At 40.7% G+C, this 24,538-nt stretch overlaps 6 protein-coding genes across 7 annotated transcripts; 3 read left to right on the top strand and 3 right to left on the bottom strand.

Annotated features, from left to right (window-relative positions):
• Window positions 1-28: 28 nt before the first annotated feature.
• On the bottom strand, window positions 29-6,273 carry LOC134181950 (RING-type E3 ubiquitin-protein ligase PPIL2-like). Of its 2 annotated transcripts, XM_062649257.1 has the most exons (23): window positions 6,200-6,272; window positions 6,097-6,146; window positions 5,321-5,375; window positions 5,012-5,074; window positions 4,897-4,948; window positions 4,777-4,828; window positions 4,534-4,715; window positions 4,399-4,474; window positions 4,232-4,332; window positions 4,126-4,173; window positions 2,359-2,434; window positions 2,244-2,300; window positions 2,126-2,184; window positions 2,008-2,068; window positions 1,560-1,588; window positions 1,386-1,482; window positions 1,255-1,309; window positions 1,139-1,195; window positions 891-960; window positions 768-830; window positions 676-711; window positions 340-449; window positions 29-271 (listed from the first exon to the last, which is right to left on the bottom strand). In XM_062649257.1, exons 1-23 carry the CDS (start codon window positions 6,229-6,231, stop codon window positions 178-180), a joined length of 1,575 nt encoding a protein of 524 aa, XP_062505241.1. In that variant the 5' UTR covers window positions 6,232-6,272; the 3' UTR covers window positions 29-177. The 2 variants fall into 2 exon arrangements, with proteins under 2 accessions (XP_062505241.1, XP_062505234.1); XM_062649250.1 differs by having other exon boundaries at window positions 5,012-5,375; window positions 6,200-6,273.
• LOC134181941 (uncharacterized) lies at window positions 6,235-8,310 on the top strand. Its single transcript, XM_062649239.1, has one exon. It carries the CDS (start codon window positions 6,298-6,300, stop codon window positions 8,308-8,310), a length of 2,013 nt encoding a protein of 670 aa, XP_062505223.1. The 5' UTR covers window positions 6,235-6,297.
• LOC134181974 (uncharacterized) lies at window positions 8,311-14,341 on the bottom strand. The gene is made up of 6 exons (XM_062649279.1): window positions 13,848-14,341; window positions 13,715-13,786; window positions 11,386-11,518; window positions 9,995-10,355; window positions 8,764-8,879; window positions 8,311-8,699 (listed from the first exon to the last, which is right to left on the bottom strand). The coding sequence occupies exons 1-6, from the start codon at window positions 14,203-14,205 to the stop codon at window positions 8,516-8,518; spliced, it is 1,224 nt and encodes a 407-aa protein (XP_062505263.1). The 5' UTR covers window positions 14,206-14,341; the 3' UTR covers window positions 8,311-8,515.
• On the top strand, window positions 14,186-14,866 carry LOC134181992 (LYR motif-containing protein 9-like). The gene is made up of 2 exons (XM_062649302.1): window positions 14,186-14,621; window positions 14,728-14,866. Exons 1-2 carry the CDS (start codon window positions 14,292-14,294, stop codon window positions 14,743-14,745), a joined length of 348 nt encoding a protein of 115 aa, XP_062505286.1. The 5' UTR covers window positions 14,186-14,291; the 3' UTR covers window positions 14,746-14,866.
• LOC134181965 (mediator of RNA polymerase II transcription subunit 15-like) lies at window positions 14,814-21,575 on the bottom strand. The gene is made up of 13 exons (XM_062649269.1): window positions 21,453-21,575; window positions 21,299-21,389; window positions 21,121-21,172; window positions 21,020-21,061; window positions 18,943-19,634; window positions 18,812-18,878; window positions 17,810-17,873; window positions 17,688-17,745; window positions 17,398-17,618; window positions 16,464-16,528; window positions 16,268-16,402; window positions 15,912-16,096; window positions 14,814-14,955 (listed from the first exon to the last, which is right to left on the bottom strand). Exons 1-13 carry the CDS (start codon window positions 21,512-21,514, stop codon window positions 14,923-14,925), a joined length of 1,767 nt encoding a protein of 588 aa, XP_062505253.1. The 5' UTR covers window positions 21,515-21,575; the 3' UTR covers window positions 14,814-14,922.
• LOC134176277 (transcription factor TFIIIB component B'' homolog) lies at window positions 21,421-23,027 on the top strand. Its single transcript, XM_062642956.1, has 2 exons — window positions 21,421-22,649; window positions 22,885-23,027. The coding sequence occupies exons 1-2, from the start codon at window positions 21,421-21,423 to the stop codon at window positions 22,886-22,888; spliced, it is 1,233 nt and encodes a 410-aa protein (XP_062498940.1). The 3' UTR covers window positions 22,889-23,027.
• Window positions 23,028-24,538: the final 1,511 nt, after the last annotated feature.

Genomic DNA, 24,538 nt, shown 5'->3' with positions numbered 1-24,538 from the left:
AAACAAGACGCCCACCTCACTAACCGAGTCTGCTGGGTCAGTGTTACACATTCAACGCCTCCTTATCATTGTGATTCCCATAACGCCCTCTTTCTCTCTATCAACCACATTTCTATCTACACAATTCTTGAAACTCATTGTTTGACCTGGTTGTGGTCTGATTGAGTCTTCAGGTCCTCACCAACTGCTGAAGTCCTTGAATCTTCCGTCACCTGACACTACTCTTTTCTTTGAGGAATTCGACGAGGAAGGTGATGATGGGCGTTTGACACTAGTGGTGGAATAAGCATGTACACCTACTGAATGAAGACTAGACCACAGAAATGGGGTGTTTCTGACCTGGTAGATGATGAGGCTGGCTTGATGTATTTTCCCACACCTTTTCTGTACACCTTAGCTGTTGGCTGTGATGACAATTCATCCGTATGTCTGGAATCTTGACTGGCAAGCTAGAACCAAACCCCACAAGGCTTTACTGCTAGAGGCATTCAACCACTTTATGGGAGAAAAATTTCCATAGTGACTTTCAACTATGCTTGGTTGGGTGTTTTGGCAACATGTGCTGTACTGTATGACTGTGGTGTCTACAACTTGTTTGCATGACTCTCTGTGAACTGATTTGCATGTGTGAGTAAGAGCATGCAGGTGTGCATGTGACTATTTCCCTCAACTGACCTTTTCTTGCTGTTTCTTTGCATCTTCTTCAGCAAACTACATCGAATTGCATCTACAGTTATAACTCTCCGACATAATTTCCTGAACCTTACCTGTTTCTCGATATCATCAAACGGATTTACAAACACAATTACCTCTCTGATTTTTATGGTCTCCTACAGACAGTGATTAATTTTTGTCAACAAGATCAGAATTCATTTCCAGAGACAGCCAACCTTGGGACGATCTTTCTTGTCTGTCTCTACTTTCTCCATGGCTGTCAGTGTGTCCATTCCTCCAACTACCCTTCAAAGAGATCACACATTATCAAACAAATGTAACTCAAAGAACACAACGATAGTATTATTAGAACAGATTTATGCATAAATGTTGAGGTGAGATACATAGTGTTGATGTTGCAGCAACTAGGATGCTGACTGGTTAACTTAATCTAGTAACATCAGTCATTTAAATACTACTGTACCTGCCAAAGACGGTGTGCTTATTGTCGAGATGTCGACAGGATCTATAGGAAATGAAGCTACCAAAACATAGAGAAGTCACATCACACCTGACGACTGCATCAGTGGCTGGACTTACAACTGTGATTTGTTTGTGTTGGGACCCGAGTTGGCCATGCTTACAATACCCCTTCCTGGTACAGACCAATACATAGTGACACCAGGACAGGCACTAACATATGCAGGATTGCATCTTAATCTCATCTTTACCAGTATGGGTCAGATTTGGCTTGAATTCATCCTTGAATGCTTTCCCAAATGCTGACTCTCCACCATTGCCCGTTCCTGTTGGATCACCACCCTGGATCTACAGAACACACGAGACAACACAACTATTGGTATAGAAAGAATTCGGGTAGCTACATCCATATTGTTGAATAATACCATGAAATTCTTGATTGATCTATGGAATACTGCAACACAAATAAATATGGTAAATCAAATAAGGTTATACACACTAGACCTGCAAATTAATTAACTAAGTGGTGAAATAACATGAGAAATCCAGCATGTCAATCAAGTGCCCACAGGGCCGTGCAACTGTGGTTAGTTGACTAATCTTCTCAACCCTATGGGGTCACTTAATACCACTTAATACTTCAATACTTCTACCCTGTATTCATAAAAGGAAGGACCTGGAGGTCACAGTCCAAGTTTGGTATAATAATTATATGGCTAGTGAGCCATGTAGGCACCAAATAGTTCTAATTGCTGCATAATTGCTGTATGGTCATCTTCATCTAGATTTATAAAAGCATAACAACAGTGGAATTTTGCAGGTGCAACATCCCATAGTCTATAACATCCTCACTCTACAGTTTCCATTTGTTACCTGTATCATTGTAGTACCCTTGTTTACAAAGTCTGAGAAAATTGTCACATGTCTGAGTAACCTGTACAACAGCCATGGTCACACAGGACAATACAGTGTTGCCATTGTGACATCTTACTAAGTCACAGTGCAGCTCCATATTGATATCTCCTTTGCTTGTTCTAATTCTCACATACCCTAGAGACATCAAGAGATCAAAGATAAATCAATACATGAGTTGCACTGGCAACTGGCACCCTTTAGTTTCTTTTTGCAAACTGCCGCATAGACTAGAGTTGTATCATCAATGACAGCTGTGAAGCGATCGATCAACAGTTTGTAAAATAGAAATGTCGTCTATACTAAACCAACCGGCTTCGTGTTCTGTAACAACTTGCTGAGAAGTTGATGTGAATGCACGAGAAACAGCTCCAGTGGAGTAATGAGCCTAAAGAACGACTGACATTACAAGCCACTAAAGGATACAGTGCATCAATACATTCCCACAAACCCATATTACGTACATATAAACGTTTAATTTAGTCTGTATAATGCTAGAACCATCAATCCATTACTAAAATTTCTCAAAATACGCATCCAACTAATTGCTAATAGCAATCATATGTAAACCACACATTTAAGCATATTGGGTTATAACTGAAACTATGTGTCGACATATCCTACGAAACTAAAAGGCATTATCTGTTGATGCTAGGTACCTAGTTATCTAAATGAGTTATCAGTGGACACCACCAATGAACATGTATGTTTTACTCTCAGACAACTAAGGCTGTGTTTCTACTAGATGCACCTTAAACTAGTAGAAAAGTGTTTATAAACGAACGCCGTAGTATTCGTTGAGCAAGGCTTGTTTTAAAGCATTGGGCTGCTCTGTCGCCGAGTCAGAGCAACTGTTGGTTGTCACTTATTCAGCATCTACTACTAGATATTTACATGACGATGACTAAGGACACCGTCTTCTCTCTCTCTCTGTAGCTGCTGACTTCTCTCCTCTAGTTAACAACCCTTACGTCTTTCAAGGCAATCCTATACCAGCAAAATAGTCAATATCATCAAAAACGACGTCATCTAGAAGCCAACTAATTAACTAAGCAAGCGCACTACTGTCACGTGATAGTTGAACCTAAAAAACTTTGCTAAACCTACAAACTTTCGAATATAACTGGTTTAGTGCAGGTTGAAATAGGTCAATTCCACCCCTTGAACCAGTTTAGTTTAAACCAATTGTTAATTAAATTAGTGCATTAGCCTCGAACTTCCAGACCTGAGAGCGTGTGAACTCTAGTCTGGACCAAGTCGATACTAAAATGATTTCGGAAGTATTTATCAAAAGCGATGCTAAATGGTAGTCTACCAGTGTAGGATTGTTTTACCTAGATCAACATATCATTTGTAAATGCCATGAGATCTCACGAACAAGAAGAGATGTCTGCAGTGTTTGCGGTGATATCTTGGTGGACGGCATGAAACCACGACTCTTTGATTCTTCGGCAGACCGCTAGCTAGTCTAACCGCTCAACTGGCGAGACTACCACTCAACCAGTTGTCAAAGGTGATGGTCTAGCGACGCTGCTGTGCATGTCCTCTCACCTCAGGCTTGAAAATATCGAAGAACTGAAGCTGAAACTAAAAGTAAGATGTGTGTGCGCACCAGAGTCTTCATCATGGCTCTGGTGTGCACTTAGCCGCCCATGAGGATAAGACACACGCCTAATCAAGGTTAGTGCACGTAGCATAACCAATTACTGCTAAACCAATCAGAATTTACAACCGACATTCCAGTTGTAAGAAGCTGATTGGCTTAGAAGGCTATTTCCAAAATCATTTTAGTATCGACTTGGTCCAGACTAGAGTTCGAGCCCTCTCTGGTCTGGAAGTTCAAGGCTACTAGCTCATGTGCTTGTGGAAACATGCCCTAATGGAATATGCAATTGCTACATCCATATTCAAGAGTTACAAGAACTGTCATTACACCATGTGCTATCATAATATTACAGTTTATTCAGCACATTTATAGACTGGACAATCTAATTTAGAGCTGTAAACATACATCCATGCACAGGTGCACACACACATGGCCACGCCCACAGGTACACACAGCACAATACAAATGCTTACCGCTGTTCTGTCGGTAGCCTTCACCTTGATAGCTTCCTTTTGAACCTCCTACAAACACACAAATTCCATCATGTAAGAGACCATTTACCTAACCGTCCATACATACAGGAGCTTTATAGTCTTGATATAGTTCCCCAAGAATCATCTTCGTCTCTGCATTAGGCCGTTTCAGGTGATACAAAGGATCTTGCATTGCCTTTGCAACCTCTGTTTTTAATTACAGAATATGATCGCTGTCGTACGGACTGTGTACATAAAGTAGCAAATTCTGACCCTCGTCTTCCAGCTTCAGGTTGTTCTTCAAATGATGAAAATTTGATAGATTAAATTTATCTAAATTTGAAGGATCCTAACATTGACAGAGACTATAAATCATGAGGGTGATAACACAGAGATCGCGTGTCTTACTTGGATATCGATAATATCGCTTCTTGAAAAAGGTTCATCTGTGAGTAAATCACGAAAATTCTTCGGCTTCACGTTAAGACGTTCGATGCACTCGTATGCATAAACATTGCCAGTTGTTTTAACTGCGACTATGTGTGTATTTTCGTTGAACACTTTGAATGTGACAGGACAATGAAACTTTCCTTGAAACACAAAGCTAGTACTTCACACTATGACATATGAATTGTAATACTATGTATGTACCATCAGCATTCTTGTGGAAAGTAAGTTTGACCAATGCTTTTGCTTCCATTGGCTATAAAACACAAGCCCTGATGCTATCCACCAAACTTAATTAAACGAAGTTATGATCACATATATTACTTCTCCTGTTACTGGATTGTGTTCAAACTTCTTCAAATATGGCATGATGTTACTAGCAGTGGCCACATACATGACAATTAACTATGGTTATGAGACAAATGCATCAGCCACTCACAGCAGATCGAACACCAAGCCATCTGGACTGCAGTAAGGGTGCTCAAAAGGCTGCATGGAAATACTGCAAGAAGAAGTATTTGCAAATATGTTCAAATATGTACATAGATACTGACCTCTAGGGCAGTGAGACAGGCGAACAAAAAAACAGGTAAACAACAACCAGACAACCAGACAACTAGACAGTCTGACACACAAACAAATAGACAAACAAACAGACAGCCACACAAATAGACACCAGATAAACGGGTTAGTAAATAGCGACGAACAAGTGTACTGTGCACATCTCAGTTTCTGGTAACTAGAAAACCTGCAGCAATAAAATGGAAGTCTTCTGAACGCGGCCTTTTCTCCTTCACTTACCCCTGCATAAGATAGACCAGACTACAAAGCTATCTGCACACCACACACACACACACACACACACACACACACACACACACACACACACACACACACACAACACACACACACACACACACACACACACACAACACACACACACACACACAACACACACGCACGCACGCACACACACACACACACACACGCACACACACACGCACACACACAACACACGCACGCACACACACAACACACACACACACACACACACCACACACACACACACACACACACACACACACACACACGCACACACACACACACGCACACACACACACACGCACGCACACACACACACACACAACACACACACACACACACAACACACACACACACACACACACACACACACACACACACAACACACACACACACACACACACACAACACACACACACACACAACACACACACACACACACACACAACACACACACACACACACACACACACACACACACACACACACACACACACACACACACACACACACACACACACACACACACACACACACACACACACACACACACACACACACACACACACACACACACACACACACCACACACACACACGCACACACCACACACACACACACACACACACACACACACACACACCACACACACACACACACACACACACACACACACACGTGACTTCTAGCTAGCGCCCCTACCAGCCTTCTTGCCTCCGTAGAATGACGTCCATTCACTAAACGTAATGTACCTAAAAACAAAATTCATTAAAAAATTTCATCAGATACACTCCAAACCATCTACATCTTATCCTTCTGATGCTGTTTCTTCCCCATCTTCAGACCTTACCAATGAGCATGCGCGAAGTCAGACATCTTCAGCTGTACGTTTCATCTCAATAAATGCTCGGTTATTCTTTAGGCAGCTTTCTGAGGCTCCAAATTAAGTTGTCTGCTGTCCTAAAACCGGATCACATTCGAGAATGTGTGCAGCAACTAGAAGACGGCCATCAGCGTCCTCAACACGAAGAAGTCGCTCACGCCATCAATTTTCTCCAGAACACGCGAGCCATGTGCGCAGGAGATGCTCAGTATTTGTCCCTACTGAGAGACTTACTCAGCGGAAGAAGTTCTGAAGCAGTCGAGCTTATTGATGAGTACATAGAAAGTCAAAGTGACAGTAGGAACGAACCGCTGCCATTTAATGTGTCAAGAGAATTGAATTATTGGAGAGAAGAAGGATATGGAGATCCTCAGGCTTACAACAGTATGCTCATGCGTTTATACGATCGTATTGGACCGCGCAACCTGCGTATTATGGTAGCGACGAGTCCTCTCAATGAGAAAAGGCGGGATGATGTGGAAAGTGTTGAACAATTTTTGCGCATGCTGGGTGACATGGGTGTGGTCGGGCCGGACAACCTTCAGTTGCTGATTGACTGGTGTATGGAACTTAGGATGGAGTGGAGTCTGTTGGATTTGGTTGAGTATTGGAGCTCATCCGGTGAGTCAAAGGCATACTTGAGTGAACAGAATCGAGGTGAACTGCATGGAAGTCAACTGCATGGAAGTCGCAGACTGTCTGATGATAGGTCACAAGAGCCATCAGCTGTTTTTGCTTCGAGCTCAACTGTTATAGCTCCAAGAGCTATTAAGTATGCTGATCATGGATTAAGCAGACCAGAATATGCTAGTAATGCTGCAGCATCGTCAGTTCGACCTATGTCAATTCTGGAAGGAACGGTACCTCGTAGCCAAGACATTCCACACATCCCTCACTGGGCTCAAACATTTAGTGAGTCGTCTACAGCACAAGCAAATGCAGAGATAAAGGAACCAACAGTTGTTTTTGGTTTGAGCTCGACTTGTCCAACTCCAAGAGCTGTTAGGTATGCTGATTATGGATCGAGCATGCCCAAATGTGCTAATAATGCTGCAGTGTCATCAGTCCAAGAAGAATTGTCTCCTACATCTCATGCAGGTTGGCAACCGATGTCAAGGCTAGAAGGAACTGTACCTCATAGTCGAGAGATTCCACACATCACTCACTTGCCTCAGACATTTAAGTCGTCATTAGTGCAACCTACTGATCACCAGGTATCTCTGCCTTCTCTTACATCTGCACACAAAGAAATGGAAAAATCTAACATCCCAACTGAGACAACAAATTATGTGACTATGTTAAGTGGTCAAGGATCTCCCCATTTACCGGCTGAATCAGCCATGACAACAACTGTTGAGGAAGTGATGACAGCGAGCAGTCATTCGAATACTACCTCACCCATTGCCAAGCAACTGCCTGGTCATCACCATCGCCAAGCAGAGAATCGACTTTATCCATCACTAGAAGAATTTCAGAAACAAGATACAGTCAATAACAAGACTGATCTAAAGGGGAAGAAAAGACATTTAATATCGACAGAAGTATCACACCCCAAGCGCATGAAGGACAGAGAAACGCATCGGAACTCTGATTATCAAGGAAATGAAAGTTCTGAGGACAGCGATTCAAGCTATATATTCGAGTCTGCCAATGAGTCTTTAGATGAACATGATGACGAAGGCAATGAATCAGAAAGCATTCAAGCACAAGCACAACAGATGAAGCAAACGAAAAAGTCAGCTTCAGGTGCAAGTATAGACTCCAAGAGTCGGGATAATAAAAACAACAAAAATCATTGCTCAAGTGAAATTGAAAGAGAGGAAGGAAGTGACTATGATGGAGATGAAGATGCCAACCAACATGAAAGTAATTCGGATTATGAAGAAGAAACTAGCAGTAGAGATGAGGATAATCAAAATGATGAACATGAAAACCCATCAGACAAATCAGCAGCCAGTGCCATCAACAAAACCAGTAGATTCAGACAATTGTTTGGTGGAATCAAAAGTTACTTAGGATGGAATAAAAAGTAACCGACGACCAAGAAGCCAGTACATGTAACCAGTGCAAAGTGATTTCTTGCTGTAATTACACTGGCAAAGGTTAAGGTCCAAAATGAAACTGAGAGGGCAGTAAAAAGTTTACTTATCAACATTTTCAATCAATTGACAGTGTAAATCGAACGTTATTATACACGTTTACGTTTTCAAATACATTTTAGTTACAAGGCTGAACCAGTCACTGAAGCACCTCTCGTCTAAATATCGCCTTCTGTGTAGCCTGCTGTCTTCGATGTCTATCTGCCACACGGTTCTCTAGATTGGGTTTGAGAGGTGGGAGTGACACACCATCGACTGCTTTGTGAGCATGGTGTGGCAATTCACGCTTTTGACCGTAGATATTTTGGTTAGGTGGCTTGTTGCTAGAAGCACATACTTTGATATATATCTCTCAGATTGTCACATTAGTTTGTGAGAGATACCTACCGGTCTGCTCCACACAGACTATTCTCCTTTACATATCTCTTTGCCAACAGAAATGCATCTGGTGTCCATTTGCTAGAATACAGCACATCTCTGAGATCTGATCGCACACTGATGAGCTAAACCAAGCAAATCACCGTTAGCACAGAACATAATGGGAAGAGAAAAACAGAGTGAAGTATTAATTAAACTCTCCCGTCCAAGCATTCGGCTAGAGCTTGGATTTCACTAAATATCCCCGTACAACTAAAACCATGTCCACACTAGACCAGAAACATCTGGATAATGGATCAGATATCGATCAAATCCACATTCCGACGATATTGAGCGTCCACACTGCACTTGGTGGAGTCCCTGCACTGCCACATATCATGTGCTGTGTGTATTAGAAAATGATGTGTTCTTGTGCATGTAGTGTACCTAGAAACCTACTTAAGTAATTAAATAATCAACTAAATTTCTACACGCTCAAGAAATTAAATGATGGAGCCGTCAGAAAATCAAAATTTTAATGTTAACGCAGAATCTGCTCCTACACTAACTCATGTAAAGGTCAACACCCATTGGATGAGGAATTGGATTATACATCAGGATCCCGCATCTAGTGTAGACTGCTGCCACTGATGCTACAACTCTAGTCTAGCAGTACTGTCTTTGAGTTGTTGCAAGGTTTCTCCCCCAAACAGACCACTGCCATGTACTAAGCTAATCCTTATGGCCTATTTGTCAGCCCCACAAATTTCATCTCTGTCGGTGGTCATGTTATCCAGATCTTTAATTTAAACTGAAATATAGTATCTAACTTTGTAATTCTTTTGATAATCATATCATAGCTGTGGAAGTGACAGCGTCAACACAGCTTCAATTACTAGTAGTTTAACCCAAATTGATCAACAGTTAGAACAGCAAGCAATGATTGGCTAACCAAAACTGCCCTAAGCAGTCTGCCAGACATGGAAAGCTGCCATATCACGTGACTAAGTTTAGTTAGCACAAGGAGAAGTTGAAATAACAGTGAGTATATGTTATAAATTTAATAAGACGGATTTCTTGCTTTCATGCTTGCTGCTTGTTACTATAACTGATTCTCACTGAATGAGACAACCTTCCTGCCTTTTTGTCTATTCTACTCGTCCATCTTGTCAGTTCATCATCTATACTTCCAGTCTTGTCTGTCTGTCTGTCCACCTGTGCTTGCATCAATATGCAACATGAATATCAACAAGTACCATACCTCATGCTGCAACTTATCATTCACTTGCTGAAGATGCCTTATTATAGATTCACATTCTTGCAGTGTAGGCAATCGTGGCACCTGCTCTGCCGTAAATATCTGCAGACCCGCTCCACCAGGCATTGCAACTCCTCTTCCATTCAACTTATATGGGGGAATCGATTCTTGACGTTGCTGTGGTTGTTGATACTGATCACGCAGCGTCTCATTAGACTGAGACTGAGAGACGAGACGCACAGGTCCATGCCTAGAAAGATGTGGCAATGTGGGCCCGGGTTGCTGAACATGATGAGAATAAGCAGATGGCAAAAATATCACCCCACCAGCAGTAGGAACTCCAGACATTGACTGACCCAACAACCTATTCAAACGTTCACATCATCACACTGAGTACATAGTATTAGTGTCCATGTGTCTACAATTATTACTATTATGCCAGACGTAATAAATGATTACACTGCTGAAACTGTAATTGTTGCTAGAGAAATGTTTTTACTGATTGATTGCTTGCTTGACCAAATAGTCCCAGTTAATATGAAATAACAAATGCAATCACATCACAGCGTGAGTCATCAAACATCAATACTAATTACAACCTGTCTTCATTAGCACAAGACGTTCATGCAAAATATTGACGTTTCATGAATCACATTATAGTTGGTTGAATCATATACGCCTTTCATCATCACCACAACGATATGCTTTACGTACATCATGTATATTTATGCTATGTACATGCTTCTGTCAACTGGTGTTTAGGCCAGACCAACTGAATTTCTTGATGCTCGGATCTTTTGACATGAAAAGCAGACCGACCACCCGAAAAAAAAGAAGAAACGATCATGTGTCATTTGAGCATGCACAGTTTTTGTTGTATATTGTATTTTCGCGAATAGTGCCCATGGGGTACTACTTTCATAGTTCTAAAACATGAAGCATGGGGCATTATTATTTTGCAAGCATAGAGGACTGTTGCATTGTTCGTTCAGCACACTGCACAAACAAACTAGTTAATCTAACATTACTCCCTGCCTACTCTCACTCGAGTCATATTCATGGTCTGTTGCATACATTGAATCTTCATCATCACTCAGTCGTTCTAGCTGGGTGTCCATTTCATATCAACCCGTACACATTGACATGCATGCATACAACTGAGTTTGAATACTACCCCAGTGGGGCACTCATCGAGCATGCGGCATTATTATTTCGTATAGGCTCACCATGGGGCATTATTTGCATGAGCATGAAGCACAATTTGAGCATGGGGCACTATTCGCGAAAATACCGTGTATTTGTTGTATTTTGAGTCTGTGCCATATACACAGTACAAATTGCAAAAAATTTCCGTTAACGACACAAGTGCAAGAAATCGTGCATAAATTGCTTACTGTTGGTGTTCTACTTGTATGAGCTCTATCTGTTCTGTCAGCTTGGTGTTCTTTTCTAATTGCTCCTGCAGACACATCCGCAAGTCTTGAAGCTCTTGTTCAAAGAAACTTTGCATGTCTTTAGCCTTCTTGTCTAGAGTATAAGAACATGGTCACACTACAATCTACGTCACACATCATTCTACGACTACCAACTTATAGTGTAACTATATAGCCCGATTGGTGTGGTTCTACATGGCTCTATCTTGTATTGTAAATGACATTTAGATAAACACAACATATTGAACAAAACCCATCCATCCTGACCTGCTAGCATGATTCAACACAGCAGTGTTCCATTGGGTCCTGTCCAAAGTCAAATCAACTTACTAGTGTTACTGCACACACATTAGCTAACTGGACAGTAAATATAAAATGCTGTGATAGGAATTCGTGATAATCAGCACAAGTGCCAGTTACAAGCTCACTCTGCCTTTGCCACACACCATAACAAAGTACATGTAGTACCCCTCTCCCACAATATGAATGCAGACTGACTCATAACACTGACGCTGGCAGCAGTCACAAGTCAGTTACAATGAGTTACAGTAGACCCTCGACTATGTGACTAAGCCGTGGAGGAATAGGAGTCGGATAAGTAAAAAGAAGGGATAATCAAAGCGTCAGAGTTCTAACTGTAGCTCGGAGTTCCAGTTCGATTTTTGAGTTCCAGTATGTACGTATAAACTCTAGAACATGTACAATATGCTAGTGATAATATGATTGCATGAAGACGTAATACATGTACTATATGCAAACTACAATCACCAAACAGTTGAAACTAATCCTAGAAGCCTCCGTATCTTCCGTTGCCATCACTGCTCGTCGTCACTGCGCTTGCACAAACGGACTTGTGATGTCACGTCATTTCCGCTTTGCGAACACGATTGGATAATCAAGGGTCTACTGTACTGCAAATCAATAAAGATTTGTAAACTATTTAATTTTGTAAATTGCAAAGAATTTACTAACTTAAATTGCTTACTAACTCTTAAGTCCAAATATCCATAACTACTTGGTTTTTATTTAGTCATTTTAATTAATTAATTAACCTTAATTAATAAGCGCACAAGAGTGACATTCGCTTGGCTCATTGGACTATGTAAACAAAGTCCAAAAGCTCACTAACATAGCTAGCAACAACAGCAGGACTCTTTATTTGCGGATGCACATACAAAGCTGTTTGAATGATCATCTTCATTGTTTGGGTTGGACAGAAATGGCTCAGGCTAGTGTCCAGTCGACAAATTACCTTTTGTATGCCAAGAAACCAGTAACAATTAGATATTGAGAACAAAGTAGGTAAGTCAGGCAGGCACCTACCCGGATGTTGCTAGAGCCTCACTGAGTGTCCAAGCATGTGTCAATATGCATGAGAGAAATTTACGAACATTATTTTACAAACTTTTTACATACAAAAATTTATTGATTTACAGTACACTGAATCAAACAGGTTGGTCATATGATATGCTCTGACATCTTGCATGGTAATGTGACCAGTCATTTATTACTTGGCTGCTATGCTAGTGAAACACATTCGACTAGCAATACACGCAAGGTGTAAGAAAAGCCAGGAAGACCAAAAAACATACCTAACTGCATATTCTAAAACTTCCACTAAAATTGAAATAATTAGATTACAAATGATCGGTTGTGAATTCATTTGAGTGGAAACCAGATCATCTCCAAAATTCACTCTGAAACGAAAACCTCACTCTAAAACCAAGGAAATTTTAACTAAACCCAGTTTTCTAGTTTACACAAGAAAATGTCAGTTTATACCAGGTGAGATCAGGTCACAACCAGAATAACACTGCCCTAGAAAGAAGTCACTGACTAAGACCAAAAATACCACTTTAGTACAGTTTGAATGCCCCATTCAATGCCTCATTCAATGCTTCACTCATGAGTCATGAACACTCACTCCTACAATTTTCTTGAAAATGCCAACTGGGTAATGGGCCTGACAGGCAACTTAGCGGTAACCAAAGGTATGAAATAAGTAACTGATTAGACAGATTGCAACATATACAGAAACCAACACAAACCCACAAAGGTGTGGCCATACTCCTAATCATGTTTACCTAACATGCATTACCAGTACAGTCAGATGTGAGTAGCACATCCAACTCGCTTGTGTCAAGAAACTGCAAGCTATCCAGCCATACAAATGGGTAACCAATGCCCAAATGCGGACGCCATCCTTTCAAATACTATACACGCAGCGCATTGCAACAGCTCGCGTCTGTATTGATGAGCCATTAGACACACCGACAAGTGGGTCAATTACCTTCCCGTTCTTGCCTCAAATCAATACTCACACGGTCTTGACTACAACTTCTTATCATCACATTCCCCTCTCCTTTCACACAGAAACGACATCATTTCAACACTCGACACAAGAACACAAGTCATATCTCTACCAGTCTCCTCACTCCTCGTCTCTCTGTTGTCGGTCATCACCAGTTTGAACTGAAGATCTTTATTCTCCGCCTTCAACCTCTCGATTTCGCCGTGCAACCCCCTCAACACGTCGCTGTGCTGCGACTTCAAGAACGCCAACTCCTTGTCGCGCGGTGACAGCTTGTTATCCGTCACACTCTCTCCACTCTTTCCTGCTCTACAACTGACAGTATCGACCGGTTTGATCTTATCCCGGCACAGTGGCTTCGAATACGATGTTCGACCTCGTCTACCAAGTCCCGGTCTCGCCCACGACGGAAAGTTTCCTGGTCTGAACATCCGAGAAGTTTCAAGCGTCAGGTTGTCATGCGAAGCCATTGATACCGCTGAGGGGCCCCACTGCTCGATCTCACTTTTTGGAGGTGCAGTCGTGCTCGTGGAGATCGTGAACCGTTCGAAACAGTATGACGAGTCGCCTATTTCCACATCTCGCCAATCACACTGTCGACCGGTCTCCCAGGAAACGCCACTCTCACCAAAATAGAATTAGGAGCGCCGTCGTCATTGGCTTGGCGCGGAAACGCTTAGTCCCCGTATATGAAATCGTCATGTCGTCTACCGCATTGTACAGACATCTACTGCGCTGCGTCGCTTTACTGCCGAAGGAGGTGCAGCCATATTATAAGCATCACGTTAGGCAAGGTTTCAAAAGCCACGAGGACGAGGACGATCCTGAGAGAATAGAAGAGATAGTGATGAGATCTAGACAAGACGCTCAATGGATACTCAACAAGGTAACTCGTCTGAGATGCTCACAAGCCACAACTGTCTATCTGGCAAAATGCTTAATTAATAATGAATCAATCACTGCGTACAAATCGAGTTGTATTTCGTTTCTAGTACAAGAGAGAGTTATAGACAACTCTGAAATAGAAAATCAGATGTGACAGCATCAGCAAGATTTCCGAGTAAACTCATGAAATGAGCAACACGAACACGCCCATCCAAGGCAGTATGCTTTCTTAAATTTAATTACCTACTACTAGCAGCGGTAATATAAGAGTTTCTGATCACGAGTTTCTGATCACTCTTCAATCACTGAGGTCCGACACTTCGAACTGACAGGTCCTGCAATAGGAACAACCTAATTACTATGAATGACAGTGTAGGACTTTGTGTGCATGCAAAGGATGTTAAGTTTAATTACAAATCTATACAGATAGCTCATCAAGTTGTTCCCTGTCAATGTAGACATTGTACCAGTCACTGAGTACAATGGCTACAGTACATGCACAAAACTTCAGCAGGGTCGCTATGCATCCAGTAAAGCTCTTTGATGTTGCTTAGTAGGAAAACCCAAGGATGTTGCACATTTCAACTGTTAGCAATAAAACCCCTCACGTGTTGTGTATGACAGGACAACACTTCTCAATGGAACATGGCAGCATGAGAGTCTGGTACGAAGCTCAAAATATGCAGCATGCAGTAGAAGAACTCTAGTTATGGTATCACTAAAGAGTGGTGGTCGTTGCCTGTCCATATCATGTTTTACACTTGGAAACTACTAGTTATTGTCAATATGGATAGCATCAAACTGCTGAGAGGAGCCAAGTACACATGAACACTAAACAGTATATAAACATGTGTTCTTGGTGTGCCTTGCCTTCATTCTAAGATGATATGGGTCAACATAGCAAACTGCTACGGTGACTTTAGATATTTCCTTAGTGAGTTAACTCTGTCGGAAAGCATCTACTCTTACCATGTTGAAGTCACATAACATTAATTAAACGTCTACAAAATAACCATTCTCATGCTTAGCTAAACTCCCGTAGCCAGACCCTTTCCCGATGCATCATACCTCCATACCCCGGAAGTATGATGCAGTGGGGAAAGGGTCTGGCTATGCGAGACTATCTTATTCTAACATTATTGGAGTTTTTATGACTTTGGCTACTTCAGATAAATCAACAATTCAATCCACAAGCTACCAGTAACAAACACACAAACAGATGGATGGGTGAATTAGAGTTTTGAATGTGCACATGTCAGTATATGCAACACAACAAAAGACTGTATCATACCCATGCTCCAAGAAGTTGTGTCAATGTGAATCGTCCGGGCAAGTTTCGTAACTGTGCTTGCAATACGGAATATGCAGCTGCCCAGTTTTGTGCTATGGAAGACTTCATTGGTAACAACTGTGGACAGTGAGTGGGATAATCATGAGGAATCTGCACCTCAACTCGAGGAACATAAGGGGAAGCAACTAGAGACAAGACACTTGTGAATGATAATTATGAAGTTGCATGCAGTGTGTGTGTGTGTGTGTGTGTGTGTGTGTGTGTGTGTGTGTGTGTGTGTGTGTGTGCATGTGTGATTCTCACCAATTGTCGCCAAAGAAACTTACAACATGGATGGGCATGAACTATGAGCTTACCATATGAAAAACTTAGTGTTGTCCCTGTCATCATTGCCAGTGGAGACTCATTCGACGATGTAACTTCTACACGAAACCTGCCAACTTGTTTGATGTGTCGAAGCTCCTTTTCAACCACCTGGGGCAGTCCACTACCTGCAATGTAGCAGGAAAATATCAGTTGATTCTGAAGTTGTTTCAATACATTTAATTTCACTGGAATCAGTACGCTTCTTCTTTGGAAGCCTTTCTTCAGGAAAGGGTTCATCTGGAACATGTTGTCTGCAATAGACCAAACTGAGTTACATTTGTCATTGTGGGAAATAAGATCACTGGCTGTATTAAGTACAAAGAAATACCCTACTACAGTACCCCAAACAAGGTTACTAAAAGTAGTCTTCTCCACTAGTAAGAAACCAGATGGTGACATGTCACATTAACATTATTAAGAGCAGTTGATAATTAACACAATCCTTGTTTGAAAATCATTCTAATGTGACAAACAAAAAGGACAAGATGACCAAGAAACATAATCCCACCCCTATTCCACTCTAGTTAACCACACATGTGTCACTTTATCATCTGTTGACTCAAATCTTCTCAGAACCACCACTTTGCTACTCATAACACCAGCAATTTGTCCCTTATGCATAATGCAGTAATTTGACATCACACTTCTTACTACAAAATACCAAGAAGCACTAAAGTGCTAAACCCTTGGCTGTTATCCAGTTGTTCTCTTGCTCATTAGTTCTACACCAGTTATGTATAGACTGTACTTGTTTTCTCACTAACCCTTTACTGTAACTAAGGACCTAGGAATCAGCTAATACCGCCCACATCCGTCTATCAACCCGCCCACATAGGGCTAATCTTCGAGTTGAGGCCTGGCCAGGTGTTACTGTAACCTTAGTGCATGCCTGCCTTGGGTTAATTAATAACAGTTTTTCAATAGGAAATCTACAATGCCAGCTGTTCTCTTCCTGTACAGTATAGACTCAAATATTACGAGATACTAGTCAGTTGTAATGTTTGTTGCTGTCTTCACCTTGTTTTGCATCGGTTACGTGTAGCAAAACCGGCTACTAGTATGAACTATACTTACATTTCTCTCAAATAGTCACAACATTGTGTCATGCAGGCATGCTTACCTTTTCACTGGCCCATCAATGGTCCTCAGTGCAGGGTTGAATGCCATCTGCATGTTGTGAGCAAGGGTTGGAGATTCGGATAGTCTTGCAACTGTCTTGATAAGAGGGACAAGAAGCTGTACTCCACCTCGACTAACTGGTGGTGCGGGAGGTGCAGTAACTTCTGGCTGTGTAGTTGCAACAGTAGTTGTAGGGTGAACTGTTGGAGACTGTACTGATGCCTGATAAGAAAGATGCCAAAGGACATACATACAATCAAGTATCACATAATATACTGATATCTTCGTTACCTCACTAATCAATCTGCTAAGCACAGTTTCACATGTTTCTAGAACGCTCATCTGCACTCTGGAGACAAAAACCGACAAAATAACTTCAAGAGACACCTCAAACACACCAGTAGAAATCACACTTCTTTTGCGGATTTTCAAGAATCTCTAACAGACTTTTCAACTTCTGTATCTCTCGTGGAGAGCCTAGAGGCAATGGAATTATCATGTGTTCTCCAATACAGTTGCTATTTGGTGGAGCTAGTACTTCTAAATTAGCTATTTAGTTATGTTTTATTTTCATTTTATAATGCAAATTTGTTTCAGTGATATATTCAAATCGCTTCATTGCTTTGTATCCAGTAAACTGTAATTATCACAACTATCTATAATTACAGATTCAGAGAGAGGCAAGGTGTATTAGAAATATGAAAGATAACTTTGAGTTGAACAAAAATAAGATATTCATAGAAAGGTCCACTCTGCCAAAGTAGACATTTCAAGAGCATTGTTGTTCATGGTATTCATGCATCAACTGACAACAATTTCCATGTCACTTGACTATAACAGCAGCTGCATGTTGATGCCATTGACTTGTCTTCAAGCATTCGATAATTCCAATTGATATTTCTGGCTTATCATAGTACAACACATTAATTTCATTAACAGTCAACTACCTCTTTCTTGCCAATTCCTCTCTCTTTGGTCTCTCCCTGGTGGTTTATTTATCAGCCAATTTCCTACTTGCTACATGATCTCATTTATAAATATGACCAGACACTACCATGACTTGAGAGGATTTGATAAATTGAAGTCAGGTACTGTACTATGGGTATCAACGTCCAGGGGCCCAAGACAAAATCAATTTTTGACATGCCCAGTTTACTCATTTTTATCACCTAAAGAATATTTATCTGTTTGCTTTAGTTTAAAATTGAACTGTTTTTGTATTAACTATTGCATGTATTAGCAAACAACTTAACTTAAAATAATGGTAAAATAGCCTTGAATTTTATTTCTTGAAAACTGTTCGACTACATCCTAAACTCAAGCTTCCATAAACTCAAGCTTCCAGTCAGCACATTTCTTAAACATTTCCATTAGCTCTGATATTACTCGGCTGCATATCATATCAGGTCACTTACGTTTATCTCGGCTCATTCGAACCAACATCCTCTTGACTGGATTAATATATTTCGACAGTTGACTAAGCTATTCAAATATCACAAATGTCAATTGCACCATCAAAGTAAACGCTGATCACAACAAGCATTACTTTCTCCATATACAGCTGCTCCTCGGTCGTACTACCCGATGTGGATGACACAGACAGAGATCCGGTGGTCGGCACAGTTGAAGTAGATGGTAGTTGAGATTGCGACATGTGTGGAGGTGGTTGGGCAATAGCCATGGTACCATCAAAACTCGGAGGAAGAGACGATGCCATAGTTGAGTGAACAGGAACGCTAGCTACTGGAGCTACTCTAGTTATCATGGATTGCACTGTCGTAGATGCTGGAACAGATTGCACAATGGACTGTGGCACCATACCGATGGTGGACACGGAAGCTGCAGCAACAGAGACTGCTCCACCAGCCATTGGAGGTTGCAAACCAGATGTCACTGCTCTATAACTATGCATCTGCGGTTCGGGTTGACCTAAACTGGTCACAGATGTAGGCAATGTCGAATTTGATTGTGATGCTATCGTCACGTGTGTGGGATGAACACTTTGTTGGTATGATCTAACTGTTTCTGAGGCTCCCATCGAGTAGGCTTGCACTGACCCCGACTGCTGTATGGCTGATATAGACGTTAGAGGAACATCAACATGCCTCGCTTGTGGAATCAGTTGGTTGGGTACACTTCCTGATGTTGAAATAGCGTTTGAAGTTGGACCATATGGGTTAGCAACTGCAGGCACCTGCACTGCTGGTATTGTTGGCTGGCTGGCTGTACCTCTTTGACCTAAATAAAGTGAACTATCAATTAAGAAACCTTACGTGACTAGCCAGCACAGAAGACTTTCAATTCAATATCAACACAACAGCCACAATAAAGGCTAATGATGTGAGAGCCTACAAGTAGCAACTTATTATGCCAAAGTTAGACAAAACAGTGAGGACGTATTGTACAGACTTTCTAAAAATAAGTCTAATAACAATCACACCATCTTTCCATTCAATAAATAAGTTGGGACATTTACTACATACTATTCATACCATGGTCATGTGACGTGCGACCAGTCATGAGTGGTCTTATACACATGGTGTATAAGCCGCATTGTACAGCAAGATGTAGTAAGTTAATATTGCACTCTCACTGATATACATGTCACGTGACCAGTGCTATATGCTTTCACCAGCACTCTGAGCATGGTTATAGCCCTCAGCTTTGCCTCGAGTGATAACCCCACCCCTTGTGCTAGTAAAAGCCATGTAGCACAGTAGTCATAAGATAACCCATACTTGTACTGTACCTCAGAAAATCTTTGTGACAAGAATCCACTATTTAATTAAACTACTTTGTACACAAACAAACTTTCCACCGACCACTATGAAATGTCACTCTTGTGATTTCAACAGTTTTTGAAGAACAAAAATGACAAAATTAAACTACTAATGCATTATCAGTTTTATATAATTTACTATCTTTATGTCTATAATAGAACGTTAGAAAATCTACTCAAACTCTTGATTGTAAGCATGAAATTTGTAACTCTTGCACGATGCAAATGTAGACTACCACACGATTGCTACCAGCAGACAATCAAGCACTTCAAACAGTTGATCAGTGCACACCTTTCATCACTGTTATGGTAAAGATGTTTATCAAGGTACACATATATCTTTACAATAGATCCTGCATGTACTTGATTTACAAATTGAAAACCGAGTATATCAAATGGTGATTAAAATTTAATTGTTTGCTTCTTTACCATTGTCTCCTCATCAATACTGTATATTGTGATGGTGGACAACACAAACTGAAATGTTGTCACAAAGTGTAAGAAAGTGTGAACACACTCAAAGACTGCTTTCTTGTGTAGGTGTGAAATTGTGAGCATGAATAGTTTTGCAATCATTCCCTGCACACTGAAAGCAAGTCACTAAAGGGAATATTTATAAGTACTAACCCTCCTAGAGTTTGGTGCTTTCTGTGACACTGAAAGCAAAACTACATAGATGTTCCCTAGCTGTAAGAACCAAACAAACTCACTTTCAACATATGACCACTAACTAAACTTGGATCATTTTTTTGTGTCTTCATTAATCAATTTAAGACATTTCTTAGAGTATAATTGAACACTAGTATCAACACAACGTGTAGTAAATTCACGATGGAAGACCAACTTTGTACTCTCATTCCGCTGTTGGCAGAAGTAGCAGTTTGACCTAAACAGCAGAATAATGCTACAAATGTCGACACAATCACACTAGCAGAAAGCGTAGACTTCTTTGTGTCAGCTTCATTAGCACTCTGTTCGCTGTGGAAACATAGTCGTCCTGCACATGGACAAAACATGACGTAACCGGGAAATTACACACATTCATGAAATATCCGTACCTAGATATAAGACATATTTCAATATAAAAACAGGAATACGAACATCTTCGAGCTTATAACTATACCTTCGCATGCGACCTTCCAAATATTTCTACTTCCAAGGCTTGTCCGGTGACAGAATGGCTCACATTACCAACTGTGCCGAGAATCTCGTCGCTGCATAGTGTGTCAAACAAAAATTCTCCATATGCCCAAGACACGATATGTGCAGTCCCTTACAATCTCCGGACGAGAGCTTGACGCATTTCGGGAGTCACAGGATGCGGAGCAAGATGCGACATTATCGATCACGTTGAAATCTATGAGTGATGTTGAATTTTATGTGGGGACGATGCGTTTCAAGCCAACACTGCCACAGCGAACTAGGCAGACGAGTCGCTCTGATCCTGACGAAGGTGATGTTACTACTTCCATGCAGCAACCGGAACGAGGTGGAAATGAGGCAGGACCATCATCAACTGTGTCTAGTGACGGTCTAACCACTTCACTGGCTAGAGAATCTAGATCTTCAGGTGCACATCGAAGAAAGAGACCTGTACCAAATATTGCTGTTGCTTCTGCAAAAAGAACAAAGGAAGCAACCGGACAGCAGCACGGTAGGAAGGAAAGAGAACAAAACAGAGATTCTGTGATGAGTGGAGATGAAGTCTATCAGACGTCTTCTGAAGGTGTTACTACGCCACCGGATAAATCAGGGACTTGTCAAAGTGAAGAAGTTACTGAAGCAGTTGCTAGGACGGCAGATGAGGAAAAAAGTCAAACGAAGAAGAGATCCATGTCAAAATGCAAAGAAATGCCGTCAGACACAATGAACTTGAAGATGTGTGATCTTCTGTACTATAATCCAAAGAGTAACCCAATGAAAAAGACAATCAGTGACGGTGGAAGGAAAAAGTACAGCAAGACCAGACTTGAAAAAGATCTCAAAGAAACAGAAACAGAAACCGAACAACCAGATAATGAAGACATTAGCAATGATAATAGTGACATGGTTGTGCCTCGAGTAAAAGTTGGACCTGATGGAAGTATTATCATTGATCAGGAAAGTTTAGTCTTGCAGCCAACAAGGCCGCGCTTGATTGATCTACCCAGTGATGGTGATGTTCAGGAAGAGGAAGGTCCATTGATCACATCTGCTTCATTTCGTAAGCGCACTTCTACTACTAAAGCATGGACCAAGGAGGAGACGGAGCGTTTGTATGAAGCTCTTAGTAAAGTGGGCACTGATTTTAGTCTTATGGTTGGCATGTTTCCTGGACGGACTCGTAAGCAAATCAAAGCAAAATTTAAACGAGAAGAGAAATACAGTTGTGCTCGCATAAATGAAGCTATTAACAAGAGTGTACCGCTTCAAGAGTCAACGTTTTCAAGTCTTGCTCTGAAGGCTGTGGCAACAGCACAACCACACAAAGACATGTAAGATATTGTAACAGCACGAAACAATGTAGAGTATGTTTGCAAGCAAAAAATATCTAAAGGAACACGTACATTTGTTGATGTGATTGCTCCTGGTATGGTCATGTGAGATTCACGTGACTCCTTGTGTATATCAGTTTATTATTGTCTAGCTAAATGTGTATGTTAGTGTATGATAGGTAATGGTCAGATTAACGGTATTATGTGCTGTATTATTAGTGTACATTGTGTGTAGGTAGTATGATATCAGATTTGCGAATTTGACAACCCTTAATTTTCCATATGGAGTGACATGAAAGGCTGGCTTTGTTTCCATTTGTGTAGGCACATATATCAGAAGCACTAGTAGTATATTTTTATGCAACTGGTGCAGTTTGTTTTGTTTAGATATCCACAGAACTGTCTAGAAGATAGAGTTGTTGTGATTCAGCATGTGTCCATGTGGTAATGTATTAGGACTTGTGAATTGTATTAGGACTAGAAACTATGTAACATCAATCAGATAAAGTGACTCTCCTACACAGAACTTTGTGGAAGCTGAGTCTAATTTCAAACCGTACAGTCATCAAGATATTTTAGTGCCACAACCATATGTTCTTGGCCAACAACCTAAATAGTTTTATAGTGAGACCAGCACACCTATAGCCAGACATTCAAATATTTACTTCTGTTTCTTTTCAGAGCTGTTTCTGTGTGTGGATGTGTACGACTGGTTTTTCATTTGTTTAATTTGGAATTTTGAATGCATGCATTCAGATACACATACTGTACAATATTGATGTCACTTATAACTTTAATTAATTAATATTATAATGCAACAAAAGGGCCATTATTTGACTTGTTTAATGAAATGCACGGCAATACAGATTAACAATTGCTGATCTTAGAATATGTGAAAATACAGTTCTTCAGTAATTGTTTCAAAACAATCATGCCAACTTCAGTCAACATTGAACATTGCATAACCTCTTTGGTACCCCACGTGGTTCTAATTTGTGCTTATAGTACTCTAGTTTTCTTATCAATTTGGCACCAAAAACCAAACCACAAGCAATAACAGAAATAGTTGAAAGAAAACAATTCGCTGTCAATCATTTCTCCTATACAAATATTGTGAGTGCATGGGTGGAGTGCAAGCAAATAGAACAGATATCTGTATGGTTACAGAGCTAGGGTGCAAAAACAAAATCCTGCAGTACAGACTGTAATCATGACATAGCTGATCAAGCTGTAATCATACTGAAGAGAACAAAAAGCTGATGCCACTTTTGGCAACCTATAGTTAATTAATTTAATTAAGCATGCCAAGGCACTGTAGTGCTCATCAAACTTTGCGGATCGATGATTAAGCCTTGTATAGAGACTTTATCTGTTTCCTACAATATCTAACAATTTACTTTAATTAATATTGGTACACAGGTCTGTCTGCACATTTGCTGCCAGCTAGCCTGAAGTTGTAAATTGTGCTTGTGCATAATAAACTACAAATAAAATCGTTTGTAAGAATGCTATTGATAACACAAAGTCTAGATATTAATTAAGTAAAATGTGCACATGAAAGACATGAATCATCACGGACTCCAACCTAATTCCCTACATTCCACTGTATATGTTGGCTAAAAGAAGGCAGAACATAATGATGTTTTGTTTTTTCTTTATCTATTTTATGTTTCGACTGGTTTCATGCCATCCTTAAAGCAACACAACATATAGAGTACAAACGACAGTACAAGCCACAGTGTGCTTAGATTACAATTAAATGTAATGTATACTGTATTATATACAAATGATAAATGTAGTGAGCCTCTCGGTATATACATTTATCTAGGGGCAAGGGTCCTACATGTAGCTATGTGCTAGTTTGAATGTACACTCTCAGTGGTCATGAT

This window comes from Corticium candelabrum, chromosome 1 (genome assembly GCF_963422355.1).
Source record: "Corticium candelabrum chromosome 1, ooCorCand1.1, whole genome shotgun sequence".
NCBI lineage: Eukaryota > Metazoa > Porifera > Homoscleromorpha > Homosclerophorida > Plakinidae > Corticium > Corticium candelabrum.
The sequence above is the reverse complement of the archived record's forward strand: the minus strand, read 5'-3'. Positions and strand labels throughout refer to the sequence as shown.

Excerpts from the sequence above, each read along its gene's own strand:
- LOC134181950 (XM_062649250.1), bottom strand. The coding sequence starts at position 6,231 with ATGGGGAAGAAACAGCATCAGAAGGATAAGAT. Across the intron at positions 1,589-2,007 it reads AGGGTACTACAATGATACAG|TATTCCATAGATCAATCAAG; the intron begins GTAACAAATGGA and ends TTTGTGTTGCAG. Across the intron at positions 831-890 it reads ACAAGAAAGATCGTCCCAAG|GAGACCATAAAAATCAGAGA; the intron begins GTTGGCTGTCTC and ends CACTGTCTGTAG.
- LOC134181941 (XM_062649239.1), top strand. The coding sequence starts at position 6,298 with ATGCTCGGTTATTCTTTAGGCAGCTTTCTGAGGCTCCAAATTAAGTTG.
- LOC134181974 (XM_062649279.1), bottom strand. The coding sequence starts at position 14,205 with ATGGCTTCGCATGACAACCTGACGCTTGAAACTTCTCGGATGTTCAGA. Across the intron at positions 11,519-13,714 it reads TTTGAGGCAAGAACGGGAAG|ACAAGAAGGCTAAAGACATG; the intron begins GTAATTGACCCA and ends CTTATACTCTAG. Across the intron at positions 8,880-9,994 it reads ATGATAAGTTGCAGCATGAG|CTCATCAGTGTGCGATCAGA; the intron begins GTATGGTACTTG and ends TGCTTGGTTTAG.
- LOC134181992 (XM_062649302.1), top strand. The coding sequence starts at position 14,292 with ATGACGAGTCGCCTATTTCCACATCTCGCCAATCACACTGTCGACCGG.
- LOC134176277 (XM_062642956.1), top strand. The coding sequence starts at position 21,421 with ATGCCCAAGACACGATATGTGCAGTCCCTTACAATCTCCGGACGAGAG.
- LOC134181965 (XM_062649269.1), bottom strand. The coding sequence starts at position 21,514 with ATGTCGCATCTTGCTCCGCATCCTGTGACTCCCGAAATGCGTCAAGCT. Across the intron at positions 21,062-21,120 it reads AATGAAGCTGACACAAAGAA|GTCAAACTGCTACTTCTGCC; the intron begins GTCTACGCTTTC and ends TCTGCTGTTTAG. Across the intron at positions 17,619-17,687 it reads TTAGCAGATTGATTAGTGAG|GCATCAGTACAGTCTCCAAC; the intron begins GTAACGAAGATA and ends CTTTCTTATCAG.